At 39.7% G+C, this 26,253-nt stretch overlaps 1 protein-coding gene across 2 annotated transcripts in view; it reads right to left on the reverse strand.

Moving 5' to 3' along the window:
- The window catches only part of HACE1 (HECT domain and ankyrin repeat containing E3 ubiquitin protein ligase 1), an 86,950-nt gene that overhangs the window by 46,212 nt on the left and 14,485 nt on the right, over positions 1-26,253 (reverse strand). The window contains exons 5-12 of one of the 2 annotated variants that reach the window (XM_090037238.1): positions 23,514-23,589; positions 22,550-22,681; positions 20,985-21,067; positions 17,874-17,970; positions 16,827-16,928; positions 15,066-15,172; positions 8,032-8,278; positions 262-599 (exon numbers count right to left, since the gene is read on the reverse strand). In XM_090037238.1, coding sequence (XP_089893364.1) covers positions 262-599; positions 8,032-8,278; positions 15,066-15,172; positions 16,827-16,928; positions 17,874-17,970; positions 20,985-21,067; positions 22,550-22,681; positions 23,514-23,589 — 1,182 coding nt within the window. The remainder of the gene's footprint in view (positions 1-261; positions 600-8,031; positions 8,279-15,065; positions 15,173-16,826; positions 16,929-17,873; positions 17,971-20,984; positions 21,068-22,549; positions 22,682-23,513; positions 23,590-26,253) is intronic. The other variant, XM_090037244.1, reaches the window with a different exon arrangement.

Below are 26,253 nucleotides of genomic sequence, written 5' to 3' on the forward strand. Positions count from 1 at the left end.
GAAACCCCTAGACAGTCGATATGAACAGAACTGCAATCACATGATTAAGGAAAATAGGCTGCATTGTCTAGAGGTAGATGTCATTAGAGCAGGAAAAAAAACATTCCAATAATTGAACTAGTGAAAGCACTAGGAAGTGATCTCTTGATTGTCATTAGCTTAAGCTGGTCAGCATTAATGTTTTCCCAGGAAAGTATAGATGTTTGAAAAAAAAAAAAAAAAAAAAGTAATAGTCCAGGTAACAAGCAGAATTCTTCTTACCCCTGAGGCATCTGACAGGAGCAGCATATATAAAATGCCTGAATGACAGCACTTAGCCTGTTTGCTGTCATGGAGATAACATCCTGGCAATCAGCACAAGCTTCCTGCTTCCCGGCAGCATCATATGCTTTAGAATCCTTTACATCAATGGATAGCTCTTCTCCACTCTCAGTTCCTTCAGTGTCAAAGGAAGGCGTAGGCGTAGCATCCTGCTGCTCTGGCCCTTTTTGCTTTAGTAAGATGGAAGTAATGTTGGTAGAGTCTCTTTTGTTCTTCATCAGTTCTGTAGCTATCAGAACAAGCCATTCATCTAATGAGTGCCACAGTAATTCCAGGGGCTGCAATGAACAAAGAGGCAACAAAAACATAACCGGGCATTTTTATGAATGTTTACAATGGGGATAGCATGCAACTGATAAAATACATAAATACAACATTAGTTCCATGCACATAATTAAACTGCTACATGAAATTCTAATAAGTCATCTTAGAAATGAGAACAAGTATTTGTTCGTGTAAATTATTTTTTTATATCCAAAAGGCATTTAGAAAACTACATAAAATTAAATAAAAAGCAAAATACAATCTATCAATCCAGCATAGTAAACAAAAGCTTATTTTTTTAATCTTTGCTTTTAGTGAAGTGGTTCACAACCAGGGTGCCATGACACCATAGGGTGCCATAAAATACTTTTAAGCATGCTGCAGGGTGTTGTGCAATACTAGCAGCATTAGGCATACAAACACCTCCAAAATTCACATGATAAATCCACAGATTTCAGAGAAGAATCCAGTGTCAAAAGTATTTGGACCTGCTGTGGTGTTTCTGAGTTCTTTGCAACAGAAGAATTATTCTACTGGCCCTGTCTTCCCCCGCACCCCATCTCCCCACAGACTTGGGCCCCCATCTCCCCCACAATCTCCCTTCCACCCCACTATTCCCTGACTCAGGATCTGCCCTTCTCCCCACACTTGTGCAGCCTCTGCCTACTCCAGCAGGCTCCAGCCAGAGGCACAAAGCACAGCCCCAGCCTGGTCCAGTAGCAGCAAGTGCTGGCACTACAGTGCTGCTACAGAGTTGGACTGGGGATGTGCTTTATGCCCCAGGCTGGAGCACAGGCAAGCAAGGATATGCTGAGGAGGGGCAAGAGCAGGGGTGAAGATGAGGATAGGGCAAAGGGACACAAGGCCACAGCGGACAGAAAGACGCAGGGGGTGCAGAGGTGGTGAGGCACAGGCAGCAGCCTAGAGGCAGGGCTGGGGCTGCGGCAGCTACCTGCCATTTCCCCTACCCCTCTCCCCGCCCAGCCACTTTGTACTCAATTTCAAGACAAGGGAGTTTTTACCTGCTGTGTTAAACTAAACCATCAGTTGGCAGGAATACCTTAAGCTTAACAAGTTCTGTAAATTCAGTTCACAATTAACATATATATGCAACTCATATTTAGTACATAGTAATTAGGGGTTTAAAGAGATTTAGGGCCAATACCGATAGCCAATATTTAAGGAGGCATATCGGCTGATACCAATCTGATTTCCAATACAGCTGCCTCCAGTTGACAAGTCCGGTGTGCTGGAAAGGGAGAAGGGAGGTAAGGGGCATGGAGGGAGCAAATCAACACCCCCCCCCACCCCCAGTGAGGGAGGGGGGCAGGCGCTGCCCAGGTGGGGCAGCGGCAGCAGAGCTGCGGCTTGGGAGGGCATGGAGGGGGTGCCCCCAGACCTGCGCAGGGCAGGACAGGCTGCAGCGCTGGTGGGAAGATTCCGCATCCACCCCAAATTTCACCGCAGCTCAGCTCCCAGCACTGCCAAGCACCCAACACTGCTCCACCTCAATGACCTGTCTCTACCCACACACTGGGAAGAGCCAGGGCTGTGCCGGGCAGCTGACTGTGGCACTACTGGGTGTGGAGGTGAAATTTGGCGTGGATGCAACATCCTCCCAGGGCTGCTGGAGCCCACTCCAAGCCCAGCCCCCACCGAGAAGAGCCCCACGCAGCCCCAGCTGCAGCCCAACCCATCCCACGCAGATCTGGCAGCACACACCCTGCCCCCCCGGGTACAAGCAGTGGTGGGAGCTGCCCCCACAAACCCACCCTGCCCAGGCAGCACCTGCCCCCTTCCTCACCACGGGGGGCATTGATCTCCCCCCACCCCACATGCCTTCCGCCACACCGGACTTACCACCTGGAGGCAGCTCTCCACACTACCTGAGTGCTGCACTGCGGCTGCACACAGCACGCGCATTTTATCAACCAAATTATCAGCCCCATCAGGCCAATATCTAATGCAGCCAGTTTTCTTTATGTTGGTACCAATCCGATATTGGACCGATGCATCGGTGCACCTCTAATAATAATCGCAAATGCAAAAAGCTATCCATAAACATTAAAGACTGGCTGTTCTACTGGTCTGACCAAGCTATGGGGTACAAACCTCTTTCCAGCTATGAGCACAGCACGTAATACAAGCCTACCCCTTTAGAATGTTAAATCTTTATTCTGTATCCTGGTACTCAAGAAATTACAGAGGTTACTTTTCAATCGAAATTTGGCACAGGTTTGGCAGAAGACCAGTCTAGGCCTCAAAAGCTGATAGAGGGTTTACTTAACAGACACTATGATTTGACAATTGAACTCCTACTGAATGATGGACACCTCTTGAATACAAACATGTTATCACATGTATCAGGTCATTCCCACACTTTAAAGCATTCTTTATAGGAGTATTCAAAGAATTCAGATTTCCCTCCCTGAATTTTTTTAGTACTCCATTTCTAAAACTTACTCTTTTTCCTCCTGTTTCCCTACTTATCACACCAATAACTGGATGGTACTTCTTTGGGGTTACCTCAACTGAGTCTGCCAGTATAGGTACCATTTTCTCCCCAGCTGCATCTGACATAAGATCAAAAAAGGCTGGCTTCCCTACAAAGATGCACAATCAAACTTTACCACAACATAATGTAAACAAAGGTTCTAACTGAAATACAAGATGTAATGAATGTACAAAAAAAGTATGAAAAGAGAGATTCACCAAGACTAAGACAGACAGGCATTTCCTGGAACACCTTTATTTTTTTTCTCATCTCTTCCTCTACACTTTTCAGATGTTAAGCTTGTGAGACTCCTTTCTCTGCTGTTGTCTGAGGACTCTTCTTTTAATTCCTACCATGCCTTATACATATACGCATCTGACTTGCCATACTAAATTATTTCCATTTTTCAACTCAGTATCTCTCAGGATCTTAATTAAATTCAAGGGATGTACTCAATGTCATGATTAGACAGTTTAAATTATTGTTCTGCTAGTACAGCTTTTTAACTTGGCATTTTATATACATAATCCTGCCATCCTCATTCAAGGCTGTCCATATTTTATTCTAGCATCAATGAGCACGCCTAGGCAGGTTAGCTGTCTGGACATCTTCAACCAAGACAAAGCTAAGGTACCTGCTTAGCTTTGTCTGTCATATTGAAGGCTGTCATATGGACTGTCAAATGAAGGCTGTCATATATATTTTTTTAAATTATTCTAATGGTTAATTTGATTTCAGGAAAGGTTTCTTTTCCCCTTTGTTATATTATCTAAAAACAACTTTCCTTGAGTCAGGCATCAATGTTATTAAATGCCAAAGACAGCCCACTGCTGTGTATATTTCTATTAAATATATTCACCTTCACTTTCCACTAGCCTAAGAAAAAAGTGGTGAACAGCCTAGGCACCAACAATCAAATTTATGTCCTCAGCTTCAGCACACTGCAACACATGGTTTGTATCGACTGTGAAATACAACATGGCATAAGACACCTGTTTTTCCCAAACAGAAGTTTCCACAACTACCTTTCCCAGAGGACACTTAACTGCTTTATCCCATGAAGAAGGTATCTGCTGTAAAACAAATCTTGCAAAGAACATGGTAGGCTGTTTGTAACACCCATGATCAAAGCTCTGCACAGGTCCTAAAAGGAGCACAACATTCAAGTCCTTTGCATTTGTTCCCTCTTCTTCTATGTTTTGTATCTGCAAAGACCCAATTGGTCTGCAAATCAACTACTTAAGAGACTACTAATACTTCTGTAACAAAGTCAGAACATTTTGGCCTCTATCCCTTAGAACCAAACTCTAAGATCGATGGCAGTACTTTAAGCTAAGGATAAGAAACAGTCAAAAATCAATACGTAGGGAGGACCCAAAGGTTTCTTGGGACTCCAGTAACACAAATACTTCAAGTCCAAAAGGGGGACACTGTTTGCAACTTACAAGTCAGGATTTTTAATTCAGTACTCTCTCTTGCTAGGGCAAACTCAACCCTTTCCTGTAATTTATATTTAACACCTTGAAAACTGGAGGTCAGCTAGTCTTAAAAGTACTAAAGAGACCAAGCAAAATCCAAGAAAGAACTGTTCCTTCTAATTTTAAGATTTTAATTTAGATAAATTTCATTAAACCCCCAAGCAAAAAAAAAAAATATAATGAAAATTCAGTGTTGTCAATTAATCAAAAACCTATGACATTACCTACTTAAATATATTTTGGTCATTTCTTTGGAAAGTGTAGATTGATCATACATACTTTATAAAGCATGTATTAGTTTACTTTCAGAAAATATTGTCAACTCTGTAATATAAGCCTTACATATTACACACTGCTACTAAACTTAGCTGAAAAGGGAGGTAATTGAGTATGTGAAACAAATATGGGATGAAATGTTCAGCTACATAATCAAAATATTCAAGTGAAATAGGATTTAATTGAAGAAGAGAGTATAGTTGCATTAGCAATCGTTTTACAAAGACTCTCATATTTTCCAACACAGCCCATACAGAAAAAAGGAGGGAGATCAAGCTAAGTAAAAATTTAATAAGCAATTTCTGTAACACCGCATTTATGGATTTTAAATGAATGCCTATCTCCCATCCAAATCAGCCTGAAAAATATCACAAATAAAAATATTAATGATCATCTAGTAAAAGATATGTACTACTCTCAGTTCCAAACATTCCTGTTCCTGAAAAATTGTGTCTAGCTGCTTAAACAGATGTGCATGGATAAGTGTTTGTTTCCTTTTGGTTAGTAAAAAGCTGCCAATTTAATGCAAAAAACTACCAAGGTGGTTTAGTAGTTACCAATTGACGAAAATTTGAAGTAGTACAAAGGTAAAGCAAAATTAAAGTATACACAATTTGATTTAATGTTGTTTTAATTCATGACAAAAGTCATGATTCACCCTGCTTCTAACTGTATTACTATCAAGAATTAAACAACCTATTTGAAAACCAGGTTTTAAAATATTACTAAGAAATATCTTCTTAAACTATCCAATTTCTTTCCTTGTTTCAGCAGAAGCTGTTCAACAAAATAAAATAAACTAATACTTAACCCTTACAAAGTGCAACTGAATATCCAGTTTTGGGACTGCTGTATCCCTGTTAGTGTATTAATCTTACACCATAAATATACTGCTTAATGCTAAAATGACATGCACATGAAAGAAAATACAGCTGACACTTTTTTTTTTTAAAACAGTTGTTTTAAAAGGAAGGCATCGGGTCAACAGCAAATTGAAACGCTGTACAAAACAAACCATCATACATGTAGCATGTGTAATAACATACCTTCAAAGATGAAATTTTTTACAAGCCAGTAGCTACAGGAAAGGTTTAAAGGCAGGAGTGAAACAATAAATTTTAATTCATTGAATATTAATATTCTTAAATAATACTGCCTCTGGAAAATGATTAAATTAAAAATAACCCATAAATTAAGAACTGACTTAAAATTGCATCTACTTCAAGAAGTTGGATCAAATAAAACAATAAAACTTCAATTTCTTCCAAATATTAATTTAGAGTTACAGATACTGAATCTACCATGTTTTAGAGCATGGCTGTCCAACTGTCAGTCCACGGGCCATAAGAGGCCTGCAAGGGGTTAAACTGTAGCCCAGGGCTCCCACACAGCTGCTGTTGCCCTCTACTGCTGCAGCTGTAGCAGCAGGCAGGAGCTCCAGGCTCCCCATCCCTCTGGCTTTCCCTTCCTCCTCCTACCCCTGCTCCAGGGAGCAGAACAGTACAGCATAGCAGTCTCCAGGGAGCCTATGGCCAAGAGTGCCCAAGTGGTGAGTGTAGGGAAACTTGCTTCAGAAGGGCTAAGAATGAGTTGGGGTGCACAGTGCAGTGGGGAGATATAGGGAGCAGCAGAGAGGTGAGTGCCTGGTACAGTGGGTGGGCAGCAGCAGTGAGGTATGTGGTACAGCAGAGGGGCCAGGAAGGTAGTGCAATGGGAAGCTTCCTAGGCAAGAAGTGCAACAGGGAAGAAAGGAGCAGGAAGGAACAGGAGAAGGTGGTAGGACATGAGGTCCCCAAAACCCATGGTCCCCACCACACTGGTGCAGCCTTTACTATGGATTCAGGGGAATGTGGCCCCCAGTCACTTAGAAGATCTGTTTTAGAACACTTAGAATACTCAGAAATACTACTAAAAACAGAAAGAAAAGCAATTAATTTCACAAACATAGCTTGGTAATTATAGAATCATAGAACACTTGAGCTGGAAAGGACCTCAGGAGGACATCTAGTCCAACCCCCTGCTCAAAGCAGGACCATCCCCAACTAGATCATCCCAGCCAAGGCTTTGTTTAGCTGGGTCTTAAAAACTTTTAAGGACAGAGATTCCACCACCTCTCTGGGTAACTAATCTGTTCCAGTGCTTTACTACACTCCGCATGAGGAAGTTTTTCCTAATATCTAACCTAAACTTCCCTTGCTGCCACATGAGACCATTACTCCTTGTTCTGTTATCTTCCACTACTGAGAACAGTCTAATTCTATGCTCTTTGCAACCATACTTCAGGTAGTTAAAGGCTGCTATTAAATCCCCTCTCCCTCTTTTCCTCTCCAAATTCCCTCAGCCCAGTTCCCTCAGCCTCTCCTCGTAAGTAATGGACCCCAGCCCTCTAACCATTTTTGTTGCTTTCTGCTGGACTCTCCAATTTGTCTACATCCTTTCTGTAGTAGGGGGCCCAAAACTATTTGGCCTCACCAATGCCAAGTAGAGGGGAAGAAACTCTTCCCTCGATCTGCTGACAATGCTCCTACTAATGCAGTCCACTTTGCCCTTAGCCTGCTTCTCAACAAGGACACACTGTTGGCTCATATTCAGCTTATTGTCCACTGTAACTCCCAGGTCCTTTTCTGCAGAGCTGCTCTTAGCCAGTCAGTCCCAGCCTCGACCAGTGCATGGGATTGTTCCATCCTAAGTGCAGGACTTTGTACTTGACCTTATTCAACTTCATGAGATTTGTTTTGGTCCAATCCTCCAATTTGTCTAGGTCGCTCTGAATGCTTGCCTTCAGCTATTCCACCCAGCTTGGTGTCAACCACAAACTTGTTAAGGATGCACTCCATCCCATCTTCCTGATCACTGATGAAGACATTGAACAAAACTGGCCACACGACCGAACCCTAGAGCACTCAGGCTGGCAACTAGACAATCCAGCCATTCTCTCTTACAGTCCATTTCATCCAACCCATACTTCCATAGGTTGCTTAAGAGAAAGTTGCAAGAGACCATATCAAAGTCTTGCTAAAGCCAAGGTATAAAAGCATTTATACGCCGTATAAAATGACATATTAGAACACATAAAGAACAAGAAGAACAAGATGAGATGTAAGCCATGGTTAAATAGAGCTCATGTAAAAATCATTACACAAAAAGCAAAGAGCTGCATCTAACTTAAAAATTAGTAGCGTAATCAAACAAACTTACTTCCTGTTCATGAGATGTCTGATTAATGAATAAATGCTTTGTGAAATTTATCACTTTCATGTCTATCTTCCTAACAACATCATATACTTTTCTGACCTTGAACACCTGACTTCTTGGAGTTTTATTTCCATTGTAGCCCATGTCATTTCCATTATTGGGAGAGGATGGGCCAATTCGAAAGACATGACAAAATATCCTCACGATCCTTAAGAGACTCTTCATTTGAGCTTCATAATTACTTGACAAGCTGGGGGAAAAAATGGAATATTTAAGTATTCTTTCAATTTTTTTTAAATGATACTATTTAAAAAGACACTTTTCTTTAAATGTTATGATTCAGATCGCCAAAGGTTACATCCCTCTGATGTACGTGGGCAAGAAAACAAAACAAAACAAAAAAAAACACGTGCCTAACAAACATGAATATACCCATTTTCCACCCACCCACAAGATTAAGCACACCTGCTATAGGCTTTATTGCACAGGTCTACACATTTAGCATGAGCAATTGAATGCAAAATAGCAAATAGAAGTTCTTTTGTGTTCATCTCTAATGAATCATAAGAAATTAAATTTGTAGACAATACAGGAGTAGTCCTACAACAAGGCCCTGAAACACTACTAACCATACATTTCATAGACATTAGGGCTGGAAGGGACCTTGGAAGATTGAGTCCAGCCCCCTGCCCAAAGAGCAGGAAGTCAGCTGGGGTCATAGGATCCCAGCAAGATAAGCATCCAATTTACTCTTGAAGGTGTTCAATGTAGGTGCTTGAACCATCTCCGATAGCAGGCTGTTCCAGACCTTGAGGACTCGGACAGTAAAGGAATTCTTCCTTATGTCCAGCCTGAAATGGTCTTGCAGTAGTTTATGACCATTCGACCTCATCATCCCTTGAGGCGCTCTGGTGAACATCTAGATTAGGATGATTCAGAAAGATTTTCTCATCCAAAAATGAAAATACCTTTCAATCTGCTACTAGAACTGTGATAAATATGTATCTTGCTAGAGTCTAGTACAGTGGTTTCTCAACTGGGTTTCCACGGTGCTGTTATTGCCATGGCTAGGTAGAACTGCCCCACAAGCTTCTGCACAGCCAGAACAAGAAGGGCTGCCACACAAGCAAATACTCTTGCTTGCATTAGGGTTATCTGATAAACCTATACCAGGCAGAAATGCTCAGTCCTGCTACAACCCTTCCTGGTCAAAGACCTCTTTCTCTTCCTGGAAACAGTCATGCAGGGCAAGTTGAACTGTTCCATGCACCTAAGTTTCCAGGAGAAACATGGGGGTCTTGGAGACAATGAAGAGCTGTGGCAAGAGTAGGCACATCTGCTTGGTTTAGGCTTATCTGACTCTGCATGAGACACAAGAGGCAGCAATATCCTAGACAGGAACTACTAAGGTAAACAGAGACATTACAGCAGGGATTCTCAACTGGAGTTCCAAATATGAGAAGTTATGGAGGGGTGCCCTGAATCTAAAAAGGATGAGAACCACTGATCTAGTACCATCCCAAGTATATTCATTAAGAACCATCTGCCTTCTTCAACTCATTAAAATGACAGAAATACTACCATGTCTTCAAAAAATAAATAAATAAAAGTGTTGCACAGCATACTAAGTCGCATATACTGTCCCATGCAGTATTACTGGTAAATGTTAGAAGTTATTAATTATAACTCCTACTGAATAAAAAATGTTTAATACCTGTGTATCTAAATGGGACAGCACCCATCTAGACTCACTAGATGCAGTAAGTGTCCCTGCAACATCTGGAAAATTAATATAAAATCTAGATGGTCATGAATTAATTGACAAGTAGCACTGACTAGAGCTCTGCAATGTGACCAGGATGCAATGGAACCTGCTGACATGCTAATGTAGGGGTGGGCAATTATTTTGGGTGGAAGGCTGCTTACTGAGTTTTGGCAAGCCATCAAGGGCTGCATGATAGGCAGCCAGGGGCAGATAAATATTAAATTTTCTCATTTTTTTTAGGGGCCCCGTGGGCCAGATAGAATGGCCCAGCAGGCCACATCTGGTCCCTGGGCCGCATTTTGCTGACCCCTATGCTAATGGGAAGTAGAAAAATATACTCAGTTGTAAGCAAAGCAGAATCAGATACAAAAAAAATTTCAACTTGCAAAAATTAGTAGGAACAGACTTTATAGACTTATTTATGAAAACTAACAAAGTCTGCCCCAGAATAGTATTAAGTTGGATTCTGGTTGCAGCAGGTAGGAATAGAATAAAATGCAAGGAAGAAAGAACACACATATGTGCACCCTCAAAAAAGATTTGTATAAGCCAGTTTAGAAGAGGGATAAAATACCCTGCCATGGCAATAGCCTTTCTATACAAAGCTCTGGTACGGAGTTAGTCAAGTTCAGCCCGTTTTCTGTGAAAGGGTCTTTCATCCAAAAGTTCTCAAAGTCTGATAAAAGGAACGTTGAAAACTGAACAGCCTGTAAGTCACTAATCTTAAGCAACTGCAAGACATTATTATTTTACCACTATTGATAAGTTTCAAATCTGACATTACAGGCTGTGAATTACGCATCTCACCCAGTACATAAGTCCTCCACTCTGAAAACCCTTAGAGGGTATTGCCCAATTAAGTTTCCCAATTAAGTTACTGAACTGTTTATTAACAGGGTTATAACACGGTCAGATTCCACCTATGCAGGTGAGACCAAATAATGCCATGCAAAAATAACATCCCCACAAAAGCATAATATTCTTTCAAGCAGATTTGCAGAAGCATCCCGAATTTATGCTTTAGCAGAATGCTAAGCTGTTTGTGATTTTTTCATTGTAGAGGCACTGGCTGGCATTTTGCACATTTGAAGACCTAAAGTATGGATAGCAATTGTGTGCTTAATTTGGCATTCAGTCAAGTCTAGGAATTTTTAATACTTAGATTCATATTTGTCTGCAATACAAAACACAAAAATCAAGGCAAAAATGTGCTATATTTAAACTGGTTCCAACAACTTTGTGTTCAGCCTTGATTTGCAAAAGGGTCCAGACATGACAGTGTCAAGAGTACAGGCAATTTGTACATCTTCTTTAAGAAAGGAACCACAAAAGAAAACTCACTTTTTAGACTGCCTTTTTAAATAAAAAGAGTATTTAAAGTACTTCTGAAATAGTTTTAAATTAGCGCCTTATTAGATGAGCTCACATCTTCTTGTTATTTACCTCTTGCAAACATAAGTAACTAATTAAATTTTTTGAGAAAAACGTAATATCAGATGTTGATTACACTATAGTTTTTAGTTCCAATCTCTTATGTTCCAGGTTGAGAATGCTTTTAGAAAGAATATGATCAATTCTCAGGAAGAATGAATGCTGGGATAATGCCAGCTTAATGGACTCAAGACTAACTTCCAGCCAGTCCTCACTCTGTACCCCATCACTGTGAAACATTTCTTTAACACAGTGATAATGCAAAGCAGTTTTTATACAACTTGAATTTAAAACATCAGTGTTTTTTGCAGTGCTCCAACTACAAAGCCATCCTCTCTTTTACAAGAAGTCCAATTATACTAGCATAAGTAAGCTCACCATACCTAGAAGCTCCTAATGCTTCACTCAAGTATGGAAGGGTCAAAAATCCATCCAAAGCCTAGGTGATTCATCATATTAGCATGGTTAAGGCATCAAAACCAGCCATCTTTGACCCTCCCCCTCATTCAGCCTGAATGACCAGATACCCATTTGCAGCCGACTTGAGGCAACTTTCAGTGGAAGTCTGGAGTGATGCCTAACTCACAACTCTGGATCTGTGGTAGGACATCATAACCACTCCTCCACTACACCCCTAATTATAAGCACATACTGTACTTCACATTTTATTCTCAGTCCCTCTGTGAGGTTAAGACGACTAATCATTTTACATAACAAGAATGAAAACAGAGGCCACATCCAGACAAGTGCATCCATGCAGTATGTGCTGCCACAGACCTGTCTGAAGCACCACACATTCAGGTGTTCCCTGTGCTCCTACCTTGCAATGCTTGGGGGGGGGGGGGTGACCTTGGAAAATCCCATGGTCAAAAAAATCCCATGCAGAAAAAGCAGCAGCACTCACTGCACAAAACCAGAGCCTGGCCTGCCAGAGCCATATTCTGGCTACCGGCCAGGCTCCTAGCTGCAGAAGCAACACACACAGCTTGAGCACCCCGAGGCCCCCAGAATCCCAGAGACGGCTGCTGGAGCCAGCACAGTTGCTGGTCCCAGTCTCCCCTACCCCACCTAATCTACTGCGCAACAGAGGGCATGTTACAGGTGTTCCCCAGGGACTTTGTGCAGCTGCTTCTTGTCCCCAGGGAAATAAACTTCTGTGCTCATGTGGACACAGCAAGAGTAAATAAACAATTTGCCCAGGTCACACACAAAGATTGTGGCCAAAAACCATATCCAAATATAACCACTAATAAAAACTTTATTGAAGGATAGAGATGGACTACAAGGAAGAGAAGTAGGAAGCTGAGCTTTTGAATCTATTTACAGGATTATAGCAAGTTTGAGATATAAAACTTGTTTCATAAAATTAATTTTAGATCTTTATAGAGTATAAAAGAAAACCCTGTATCCTTTGGCACCTTAGCAGAAGTCTGAGCCATTTGTGATTTTACCATTTTACATACTGGAGCATTTGTGAGCATTCCACAAGTTTGGAGACCCAATCCTATCCTAAACCAAGGACATGGATACATGCACATTTGGAACCCTTTAAAAAGGGAAATGTTCCAAAAGAGCAGCAACTTGTACATACTGGGTGCATCTACACCTGTAATTAATGTGCATGAATAAACTCCAGAGCTTATTATTTTAGAATGTTTTGCTCCTGGGCACACCACTTGAACGTACACCATGAGCAAAAAAAAAACCAGAACTCTTGAGTATATTGCTCCAGAGTGCATTCATGTTCAGCACATTGAGCCTGGTTGGAGCAGCTCCAGCTGACAGCAGCCAAGGACTGCTCTGACTGGGCTCAATGTGCTGTGGAGGGGCTGCCAGGGGCATGAAAGTGTTTCAGCACAGGGCAGGTAGCCTGCACACTGAAGCACCCTAGTGCCTCAGCCAGCCGGGTAGCATCTATGTGTGCTGCTGCACACACACACAAAAAAATAATTCCAAAGCAGGCTAGCACTTGTTTTTACAAGTACTAGCTTGCTCCAGAGTTTATTAGTTTTTCACACCCTAATAGGGGCATACATGTAGACATGAAAACGTTTACTGTGAAACTAATTAGGCAGCTCTACAGTAAACGTCTCATGAAGACACCTTAATTGTTGTGTGAGAATGATTCAAATGTAGCCAAACCGCTCCAACATCAAACCTGGATGAAGCACTGTTAAAGTTAAAGCAATGTTGTTACATGTGAATTGTCCCCTGCTTGTTCACACATAACAATATGTAACAGATGCAGCCCTTTCGAAACTTCCTCCTTTTGAAAGAGTTGCAAATGTACAAGTATCCAACCCTAACAGTGGTGCTTTTTTCCATGCTCATTTGAGGCTAGGAGGTTGGTGGTTTTGTTTCTTTTTTCTTTTTTGAGAAAAGGTTCATCTTTGCAACACAAAACATACAATTAAAATTTATTTTATTTAAATCTGGGATTGTTTTTAGAACAATATTAATATTTATCTATTAAAGCAAAACCATGTCAAAGGAGAAGACAACAAATGAGTTTGTGGAAGAATGAGTTACATGGGGAGTTCTGCCAGGCTACCTGGAAGTTGGATGTATACTCAACATAACTGACATAAAGTCATTTTGTTGGGTGTGAAGGAATGGCTAATTGGTCATGCTGCTGATAGAGTAAGATAGTAGCTTATCCCAGACTGTCAGAGAAATACTCCAGAAGTGTTTTCCTTTTCTTGAGACTGATAATCTCTCCAATTAATATCCTGTCACTAAACCTTCCCTTCTCTTTTCCAGAAAGCTATCATGAAGCTAACATGAAAGCTATCTATCCCTTAGCATCTTCTGCATCTCCAAAATGATTCAAGGAAACTCTCTCACTATCATCTAACTTAGTTGATTCTAATACTGAAAGGAGTAATACCTGTTTAACTTTCTCAGATACCCTAAGAGAGGTGTTTCATACCACAAATGAAGACATTGTATGACATGATAGTCAGTCAGTGACAAAACTTACAAGTGGGAGACGAGGTCTAAGGTATCCCAGTTACTTCCAGATATATCCCAAAAAACATTACATATAAGGATTAAAAGGTTTAGAATAGTAGAAAGAAAAAAAAAAAGGAATGAAATGCTGAGAAGTGCAGGAAAGATACTACAAATAGCTATAGCTACAGGAAGAAACAAAATGTACTATGCTAACATTGTATGATATGTAACCTAGTCGCGTCCCACTCCTCTCCCCCACCCTGGATTGTTAGTCCCTCGCTCGGGCGCTTTGTATTTCCATCTCAACATTGTCATCTTTTTCCTGGATTCCCCAACCAAAATATCTACTCCCTGCTTCATGGTAACAACAGATGCATAGGATAGGGCAAGAGTCTCCAGAAAGTTTCATATAGGCTTCTAAAGACCAAATCCACTTGGAATCAAATCCAGTATCAAGAAGCTCGAGTAACTGTAAAATGACAAATGAGTACACTTCTTTATGCAAGATGGCTGCACATACCAGTTTGAGCAGCACAGATGTCAGAAATTCTTTCAGGGCTACTATAAACAAGACAAAATGAGAGTATGAATGAGGACTTCCAGAGAAGTGCAAGTGAAACAGTGGCATATCTAAAGAATAATACAAGATCTGATCTGAGGTCAATCTACTCCAGCAGGAAATTGTTTTGGGGTTGTTTTTTTTAAAGAGACTTATTAAGAGGAAAGTCCCAGTGGCTGAGGCTTTCTCCATACATAAAAAGCATAAGTAACTGACATTATGTCTTCAGTCCAGTGTGACTAGAAATCTAGACTAGATAAACAAGTGGAACTAAGCACATTAGTAAAAACATCTTTTTCATTATTGACTCATTTACATTTTCACACTTACCTAAGCAGTTTATGACCATTTGTTGTAGCAACTTCAGCAAGGCTTGTTAGGATCTTAAGGTATTGGCTTTCACTCTGCTGGGACAAGTGTTCTAGAACCTGCCGCAACTAGTTACATTAAAATAGGAAATAATAAAAGAAAATAATATGTAACCTTACTAAGTGTTACACTCTACCTAATCTACAACATCTAGCTAGCAAAACTGTTAACCGCACAGAAACAGTCATTCATGGTTATATAATTTACATGCATATAATTTCATAGGGGTGTAGGTTATAGCTGTGTTGGTCTAAGGACATAGGCAGACAAGGTTCTTTGGGTGAATCCGATTCACCCAAAGAACCTTGTCTGCCTATGCCCTTAGACTTTTGGGTTTTTTTTAGTTATGAGAAGGTAAAATAAAACTAGTTTACTATGAGAGAGTCATGCAACGGTGTCTGAAGTCTTTTTAAATTTGAGGTGCATCACATCCATTGCTTCTCATTCCAAAAGACTGGTCACCTTGGTTAGGCATGACTTGTGTTTTTAATGAATCTGTGTTGGCAGTCACTTATCACTTATGAATAAATATGATATTATAGGCAGACAAGGTTCTTTGGGAGAATCTAGCATCTTTTATTAGATCAACTTAAAAAGTTGAAAAAAACCCAAAGCTTGCTTAAAATTTTTTTCCAACTATTTAAGTTGGTCATATGCTTTTTTTCACTCCGTCTTGGCTTCCACAATTGGGTTCTCTTGTTTTTCCCCTTCTACTAGCTAAACTCCCCTAAAGTAGCTCCTTATCCTTCTATTAAGTAGCTTTCTCAATCTTTGTACTTACAAAACCTCTTCCTTTCCCAGTATTATGACTACTACCGTATGCAGATCTACAAGTCCTCAAACTTGTTTCCTCTGTCTAGTTAACTGCACCTCCCATTCAAATTAACCATTTCATATTTAATAAGCCAGACTCAGTGAAGTTGCACCCACATATTGCAACATTACATGTGCTTTTTGTAGACTTTTTGTCTTAAAATCCAGAATCTCAGGAAGATTTACAGCTACTACCTAATGATTAAATCATGATCAAGACAAATGTGGATGGACATCTCATTGTATAAATGAGATGGCAAAACCTTTTTGAAAGAAAAACTACATTAAACTAGTTAAACGTCAAAGGAAACAAGGAAAATGCTAATCACTGACAAGTGAATGGGCTGGATAGAATTTCAAGACCCATGACAACTTGAAGAAATAGAATACAGGTAGCTGTGGTCTCTACATTGTAATACAAAATGTGAATTATAGAGGGAAAAATGCATGAAGGCATCATGCAAGTAACTGTCTTCCGAGGAAGTCAAGGTTCCTAGCAGACACTGCCTACAGCGGATATCTGCAGAAGCCAATACTGAAGCAGAATAGCCTTTTTTCTGTAATGCAACTATATGTTTTCAGTACTTTGAAGTGATTTTGTTAAAAGCTTGCAACAATTTGTTCTTTCAGCTCTCATGATGCTCAGACCTATCTGCCAAAATTGCTAAGTTCTGACAATATTAACAGGGTATGAGCTAGAACTCAAACCATTTAATGATGCCTCCACATCTAATTTTACACCATCTCTCCATGGTAGAAACTGGTTCATATTTAATAATGATTGTGCTACCCTATGCTACATTTTATACTAATCAGAATATACTCATTGGGATACAATGTTCATTGATGTAATCAAATCAGAGTACAGATCCTAAAATATCAGGGACATTTGGCAAAAATCTATAATACCATGTTTTCCCGTAGATCTTCATTCTGTGTCATCTGAATAATTGTCTGAAAAAGTCTAGGATGATGCTGTATTAAAACTTCACAAGTCTCTCCATACCCACCCTGTAAGAAAGCATTTTAAAACAGTTATTAATTTATGTAGCACCCTTTCCAACAAAGGCTCAGGGCCTTTAAAACAGGAATGGCCAACTCGCAGAATGTGTTGCATTAGTGACACACAACAGATCAAAGAAGCTCAGAACACAGTAACAAATAGGGTAGAAAGCAGAGCAACAGATCTGCAGGGCCTGTGGAAAGGATGTGAGGTTTAATTTGTGGCACACCTACCCAAAAGGTTAGCCCCCACTGCATTAAAAAGAGTGGCCTGAAAGTTAATGTTTCAGAGGTACCATACAGTAAAAGGATCAGCAGCTGATAAAGTTCTCTTGAAAACATTCCATCAGGGAAAGCATATTAGTCTAAAGTAAAGGAAAAAATGAATTACTCTTATCTAGAGGCCCTTACGTCTTTACTGTTTTAGCAGTTTCACACAAATGCCTGAGAGAATTTGTTATAACTAGACAATGTAAGCCATTGTATGAATAAATGTGGCCTTCAAAAAGGGCACTTAGGGTCTTGGAAAAAACAGAGCAACCATAATCTTTCAAACAGTTATTTTGTTTTTAGAAGAAGCTTCAATCTTTGGTAGGCATTCACGTTAAGAAGAACGCCTTGGCTGCTATCCATTGTTGTAATTATGGGGGGAGGAGGGGAGGAGAGCAGAAATTATTCTAAATACATACTAAACAAAAATAGGGAAAGCTGTGCTAAACTGAACTACTTCAAGAAATAAAACCCATGTGGATGGACTTATATAATATTTAAAAGGACAAGAAGCTAAAAGAATAAGAAAAAACTGCTTCCTTGAACCCCCTAAAAATTAGTTCACAGTTCTCTCACTCCTAGGAATAAAGTCATGGTTTTCAAACAGTAAAAGCAATCAAAGACAATACAATTCATTTCAAATTATTGTAGGCTATTTTAATTTAACATAAATAAAATGTATACCTGGACACAGAGATCCAGTGGGGTAACTCCATTTTTGTCTGGTAAATATTTGGCTCCTCTCATCAAAAGGATTTGTGCAGTGTCTCTCTGACCATGGCTGTACAGAGCATAAAGGGGAAAAAAAAAAAAAAAAAAAAAAAAACACTTTACAAACATTTTGTTCATGAGAGTTACAAACAAACAGTTTAGATGAAACAGCTAATCAGCAGAGCAGCACGTATTCTTCCCAAACTGATTTCAACAGCAAGATCCCATAAAAACCTTTAAAGAGGAAGAAAGGTTAGAAGAGAGCTCCATTTCTTGTTCTTTTGACACTACTGAGAATCTGCATTCCACACCTATTGGAATAAGCTTGAAATAACAAGAGGTGAACTAAAATGACTGGCCCAGATCAGTGTTTCCCAACCAGTGTGCTGTCAGATACATCCAGGTGTGCCACAGCATTTGGGCCTGAAGCCACACCCCCTGCCTGGCTGGAGCCAAGCCCCTGCCTGCTGCTGCTGTGGACACAGAGAGACAGGGAGCATGGCTCCAGCCAGGCAGGGAGGTGTGGCTCCAGCCCAAAGTGCCGTATGGCTGGCCATGAAAAATAGTTTCCAAGAAACACTGACCTTGGAAGTATAAATAGGATCTTCATAGTACTTCTCTAATGGACTACAGACATTCTTCCATGTAATTTTGAGTCTACCCAGCAAAGGAGGGTATGCTATGAAACTGGAAGCAGAGTAACATACTTTGCACTTACTGCAAGGAATTAGTGCAGAGTGATTAGTGCATTATAAATTTACACCATGGATTACTCCACAGTAACTTTCACGGGACAAAAAATATACTTGTTGAATGAGAAATTATGGTTGCTTTCAGTGCCTAGAAGCTACCCCGATTACCTGTCATCATGCATTCTTATTTAATGTTCTAGCTATCCATAACTTATGTGGATGGGTTTGCAATAGATTTAAAAGGATAAGGAAACAGAAATGGTCATTAATAAATTCATGTCATATACACTATTTCTGTATTACTGAGGTTGCATAGATAAAAAAAAGAATTCTGTCATTCAGCATATTACTCCGGCAATATATTTTTGTACAGTAAGTTTTTCTGATTTGTCTAATCTAGGATTTAAATGTGCAGAGTGAAAATCTTAGGGCCCCTAATGCAGCAGCTCTCCCCCAAACTAACTGTCAAATATAACTGCTTCATGCAATGTACAGTTAGCTACTTTAATGGGTCACCACTAGCTGAAACAAAATGAAACCAAAAAGTGAAATACCAATAATATGCCACAAATCCCAACAACCACTTTAGCAACCCAATTTTTTAAAATTAAAAAAGGCAAAAAATAGACAGGCATGCTTCTATCAACCATGCAGTTTGAGGCCTATACTCACTAGAATACATATACTGCTTTGGGGGGGTGTACACATATTCACACTAGTATTTTACAAATATTGCTTATCTGCACATACCCTAACTTGCAAGACAGAAGAAAGGAAAATTAGCTCTTGAAGGACTGACACAAAGGTTTCTACACCAATTAAACAGCAATTGTATTTTCTCCTCTACAAACAGAGCAGGCACACAGGGCAGGAATTACTGGACAGCCCACTACCCAGATCCAATTTCCATGACACTAGGGCTGCTGCTACAACTCCAGCAATACAAAACATATGCTGCGTTACCATGCTCTGATCTGACACAAAACCCCAGGTAATCTGATTTATGTACATTATATGAATTTCATTGAAATAATATACTTTTGTTAAGCCCTATAAATCTAAAAACAATGAAAATCTTATTTCATGGCTATCTTGGGAAGATGAACACTAATATACAACTGGTTTCTAGAATTAGCACCTAGGGTTCTCTCCTTGCCTTTCTGAGTCCCAAACAAGAACTGTTCATTTCAAGAAATTACCATTCTGCCCCCTGTGCATTATTTTCTTTTCTAAAAACCTGGCTCCAATCTGGAGCAAGCTACTTCTTCTAAAGGTAGTGCCAATGCCAGTGCCTAAACTAAGTGTCAAGACATGTTCAATTAACTAGTAGCTATCTATTATTCTCTACTCAACTGTCCAGTCAAAGTATTTAAGCTCAAACAGACTTTGTCTCCTACATCAGGCCACCAAGTTAGCCCATTCTCCCTTTGTTTACATTAACATTTTAATCACAGATGAACCATTTAACCTGTAACCAAAACACCGGCATTATACTATTATAAATGTTCTAACAAATAGCTGAAACACTCTAAATAAAAATAAAAAGTTATTCATCATATGTGATTAATTTAGAAATAAAAACAAACAATAAATAAAACAAAATCGACTAAACAACTTAATTTCATTCCAATATTAAGTCTTTAGGTCCTGCATGTACATCTTACATGATTGATTACTTAAAACCAATCTACGTTACATTTGCCAACTTATAGAAGTGCATGATTTAGTGTTTGACCACATTATATGCTAGCACCCCTCATAGTTATGGTTCACAAAATATTTCCATTACACTCTCAACCTTTTTGCAAGAAAAATTAAAAGATTTAAAAAAGTAGAACAAGATTAGTGATATCAAAACTTGGAAAGAATATAACCTGCCTATATTCCTGGCAGACTATTACCTTCAGATGGTTTTAACATTTCTTTGTCCTTAGTATTGGTTATGGACAGCTGTATACAAAGAAAACTGAACTCGCAAACAGTTGGTTAAATGCTTACTTTAATCATCTGGTTTAAAACACTCATAGAACAAAAGATAAATTTAGTCAAATCTGGGCCAGTTTCATATTTCTTGCTTTGACCAAAAAAATCAAGCCATAATTTAAGACATTTAATTAGTTTTCAATTCAGCAGTTTTCAAGTTATGCCTCACATATTAATAGAATCACAGGTACATATTAGTTTGCAGTATGCGACTTGTATATAGTATGTATTACTCAGACAGGGAAAAACCACATGCATACACCGCTAATATCACATTCAAGAGAAAGATTAAATGCAAAGTAAGGTTTCATACTTCCCAATGTAAGTACTTTGCTATGCACTGGATTCCTGTAGTTGTGTGCTTATAAATTATTTTTTATTTAGCATTTGGAAGTCAAATATGCCATACCTGCACGCAAAATAGAGTGGAGTTGCTCCCGACACATTGGGCCTGTTAATATCCGCACCACTGTCTAGCAAACATTGTACCGTCTTTTGGGAAGAGAGAAAAAAAATAAGTCAGCTATGAAAGAAGTCAAAATGTCTCTAAGCTTGAAACTGTTTAGTTTATCCATCTGTTTAGTCATGCAAAAGGATTTCATTTCCAGTAGTGAATCTCAAAAACAAAATTCCTAAGCACTTGGAAAGTGACTGTAATTGTTATACCTCATAAAGCTTTCACATGCTCAATTTCTCAAGAGTTAGTGTTTTAATACAAAGGCCTTTTATAGGACATTAGTCATTTGGTAAGACCCCTGAAATCAGATCCTAGATAAACTTATAACAAAGTTAAAGCTGTACATATTTGTCAGTAACTTGAGGTTAACACATTCTGAAGTTTTAATTATATTTTCATTCTTAATGTGTTCTTTTGTGTATATGTAAAGTCAAAAACTACTGGTTTCAAGGGACATGAGCTTTCAAAAGGAAACAATCTATTTTGTCAGGCCGTAGCATCAGATGAAGTAGGCTGTTGCCTAGGAAAGCTCATGCTTCTCTGAATCAGCTAGTCTCTAATGCCACCCTGCCTTACCTTCTGCCAACTTCAAACTAACATAGCTAACAACCTCTCTGAATATTTGGCATTAAAAAAAGGGAATCAGAGTCCCACACTATCCCATTCATCTGAGACAGCTGAGACTATAATAATCAGTCACACGGCTTGTTGCTATCTTGAAACCTGTTTCTTGTAACTTCAGAACCCTTCCGGGTGGTTCATTCTTTACCACCAGGAGAATGGACTTATACCAGCAGACTGTACATGAGAACCATTACATATTCAAAGTGGTCACTATAACTCTAACTGAATCACATAAATCTATCCAAATGCAATTCAAACAAAGAATTTATAATTGTTCATGTTTTTCCAAAGCAGCATGCTTACTTTTAATGCAAGCTCGGTTTCAAAGACTGTGCACACACGACTATATCTAATAAAAACCAATCATGCTTCTAGACTTCCTAATTTAAGTAACTATGTTGTGCACTGGCACAGTCCACAGGCTCATTTGATTTTTTGAATTATTAAGAATTTACCAATTTAGATTTTATTTCAAACACATCACAATAAGAAAATATTGTTAAAAAGTTATAAATGTGAATCCAAACACGTTATAATGAGTAATGGATGAAAAAACATTAAAACATGACATCAAAACCTGCAATCAACTATGTAATAACAATACACATTAATCAACTACAGAAACAGCTGCAGGGCATACATTAAATCATTTAAACCCCTCCAGAAAACTGCAAGATCAATCATCCCCACAGGAATAAACCACTTATTCCCATACAAGTATATCCAGTTGAGATCATTTACTAAGATAAATGATAGATTCTTAGCATTCCTAACCTTTGTAAAAGTGCATGACTAGCCTGAACTGCTTTTTGGAAGGGTACATTTTCTGAAACACTAAAGAGTTTTGCCAACTTTTTAATTACAATAAATTCAAATTAGTTTTAAGAACTTACAGTCTTGTGGCCATTTTGGCATGCCACATGAAGTGCTGTCTGTCCCATGGCATCTTCAACGTCTACATTACTGACATGTTGTACAAGATCATGAAGCAATTCTGTTCTCCCATTGACAGCAAGCCAGTGAATCTAAATAAAAAGACATACAATTATATATCACAATGACTATGAAAAATATTAGTATTTCATAAACAAATATAAAAGCCTGAAGGTGTACAACCAAAAATTTTATGAACAGAAGCACAAAACTGGACTTAAGTGCACATTTAGACAACTAGATAACATGGCCTAATATTCAAAGACACTGAGTGCAGAACAACTCCCTTTGATCTCTGGTAGATGGGTTAAGAAAAATACCTTCCATCTCTTTGTATCTGCCAAAAAACACAGTAAGTAGAGATTTCCTAAATACCTCAGTGATAGAGGCAGCAACCAGGGGACAGACACGTAGAAAAGGACTTGGTGCTCCAACAAGCGTACAAGAAAAATCGGATTCGTGAGAGCCCTATCTCACTCAGCTCCGGCCTATATAGATATCAGTCACAAATATACTATCATTTAATGCCACAAATGTACTCTCGCTGATTTGAGGTCAATGCAGTTTGACAGAACTATGCAGACCATAGGGAAGTAAATCAAAATTCGACTTCAAAACATGAAAATCTGTCAGACTGTCAAGGCAAATAAAAAAAGTCACTTTGAGAATGGAAAGCAGTTTCTGAAACAATATGTTATTTGAATTACAGATTTTACTGCTTTAAAAAAAATAGAAATTGGTTTTGTCACTGAAATGAATTTTTTTTATTTTTTTTTTTTTAAATAAACTTCAAAATTATGATAGTTTTGCCAATGGCAGGCTGGCCAAGTACTCTGTAGGCAAAACTGATTGTCACTTCTACTAAATTCAGCATGTCATTAAATAATTCATTTCAAGAACAGCACTGAAATTTATAGCACTTACTGCAGTCAGACCTTCATTATTACAAATGTTGACATCTGCACTGTATTCTAACAGCTTGCTCATACATTTCTTCTGACTGTAAAGGGAAGAACATATTAAATTCCAGCCATGCAAAATGAGAGAGGACCTGCAAATAGCTTGCTCCGGCCACTTGTACAGAGTATTTAATAACATGTATAAACTACAGCAAGTAAACTTGATTCATTACAAAGTAACCCTGATATATTTTTTAAAAAGCAAATGGTAACCAACAGGATAGAAAACTTATACAGCTTAGAGGTTTATCTTAGGGCACAGAGAGGGAAAATGACGGATTGTACAGACAGGTTTCTGTGTTACAGGTATCACAGTACTTAAGTGTCTTAGTCTTATATATAGTTAACATGACAGCATGGACTATATCTAAGAGAACTGGCCAGCTCTTCAATTGATGTAAACTGATAAAGCTCCAGTGGTTTCAATAGAGGTATATCAGCTTACACTACTCATCCGTTGTTTAAAACACCATTTACTTTTGCAATCACATAACTATATGGCAAACACAGCAATTATTTCATTAAAAAGTACTAGAAAAACTTTTTAAAGACTCTTTAAGTAACTTTTAATACTGCAAGCATTTTGCTGTTCATAAAAAAGGATAAATCACACTTCTTTTCCATTTAGCTTGTTTGTCCAGCGTCTCCTGTTTCCTGTCATGTGAAGCAGCAAATGATCCTAGAGGCAATTAAGCTACCTTTACCTCTTCCCCAGTACTTTTCACAAACTTCTATCCTTGAAACACCACAAAAACCAAAAAAACCCAGCATTATGACCAGTTCTCTTTCCTTGCACACAATGCTGCCAAACCTTGCCAAAAAAGAAACGCATGTTACCAAAGAACAGCTTTGCTGACGTTCACACAAGGCAGGAGGAGGAGACACTGATGTTTTTAATGTAGCAGCTTGGTAAAACTAAAAAAAGACACTTTTTATTGATGTAGTTAAAGTGATCAAACCGGGAGTTTGAGTTTAATCAGATTTCATAGATTCAGGGTCGGAAGGGACCTAAATAGATCTTCTAGTCCGACCCCCTGCCCTAGACAGGAGAGAAATCTGGGCTCAAATGACCCTAGCCAGGTAAATGTCAAGCCCCCCTCTTAAAGACCCCCAGGGTAGGAGCCATCACCACTTCCCTTGGAAGTTGGTTCTGGATCCTAGTTGCCCTGACTGTGAAGTAGTGCCTCTTGATGTCTAGTCTAAACCTAGTCTCTAGCAACTTATGGCTGTTATTCTTTGTTACTCCGAGAGGCACTGGGGGGGAACAAGGTCTCTTCCAAACCCCGGTGGTCCCCCCTAGTAAGTTTATAGACTACCACCAGGTCCCTTCTCAGCCTTCTCTTGCAAAGGCTGAACAAGTTAAGGTCCCGTAGCCTCTCCTCATAGGGTCTGCCCTGCTGTCCCAGATCATGCAAGTGGCCCTCCTCTGGACCCTCTCAATGTTGTCTACATCCCTCCTGAAGTGTGGCGCCCAGTACTGGACGCAGTACTCCAGCTGCAGCCTGACCAGTGTCCCATAGAGGGGAAGGATCACCTCCTTGGACCTGCCTGAGATGCATCTGTGGATGCAGGACAAGGTACGGTTAGCCCTACTGACTCTGTTCTTGCATTGTCCCTCCATGTTCATCTTGGAGTCAATAATGACTCCAAGATTTTTCTGCCACCATGCTTTCGAGAAGGGAATTCCCCAGCCTGTAGGTATGCTGCTGGTTCCTACTGCCTAAGTGGAGCACCCTGCACTTGTCAGTACTGAATCCCATCCTATTTTCATTTGCCCACCCCTGTAACCTGTCCAGATCCTGCTGTAATCTGTCCTTCCCTTCTAGCCTACCCACCTCATCCCAAATCTTGGTGTCTGCGAATTTAAACACGCTGCTCTTCACCCCATTCATCCAAGTTGCTAATAAAGAAATTGAACAGTGCGGGCCCAAGAACCAAGCCCTGGGGGACCCCACTGCCTACTTCCCTCCAAGTCGAAAATGACTTGTCCGCCACCACTCTCTGAGCACAACCCCTCAGCCAATTTGCAATCCATCCAACTGTATAGGCATCAATGCCACGGTCACCTAACTTTTTAATGAGAATGGGGTGGGAGACAGTGTCAAAAGCCTTCCTGAAGTCCAGAAAGACTACTTCCATCGCGACACCAGTGTTCAGTGATTTTGTGACCTGATCGAAGGCAATCAGGTTGGTCTGACAGGACCTGCCCCTAATTAAACCATGCTGGTTGTCCTTGAGCATCATCCCCATTGTTGGCCCATCACAGATTTGCTCCTTGATAATCTTCTCAAAGAGCTTCCCCAGGATTGATGTAAGACTAACGGGGCTACAGTTGCCTGGTTCCTTCCACTTCCCTTTTTTAAAGATGGGGACCACATTTGCCCTCTTCCAGTCGTCCAGCACCTGGCCAGATCACCGTAAGTGCCTGTAAAGCCATGCCAGGGGCCCCCCACGATAACCCCCTGCCAATTCCCTCAATACCCTGGGGTGTTAAGGGAGATTTAAGTTACCTCCTTTCATCAGAGACTGAAGCAAGCCAAACCACCTGAAATTCAAGAGATTTCTTGTGCATTCCTTCAATTCCTCCAGTGCACTCAAAAATGTTCATTCACAAGTCACTGGGAAAGGATGAGAATAGCTCAATCTGCTGCTGCACATGAGCCCTTGTATATTTCCCCAAAGACATGAAATGCAGGCAGGCGAGT

Source organism: Crocodylus siamensis, chromosome 1 (assembly GCF_052110815.1).
Source record: "Crocodylus siamensis isolate JL-2025a chromosome 1, ASM5211081v1, whole genome shotgun sequence".
Taxonomy (NCBI): Eukaryota; Metazoa; Chordata; order Crocodylia; family Crocodylidae; genus Crocodylus; species Crocodylus siamensis.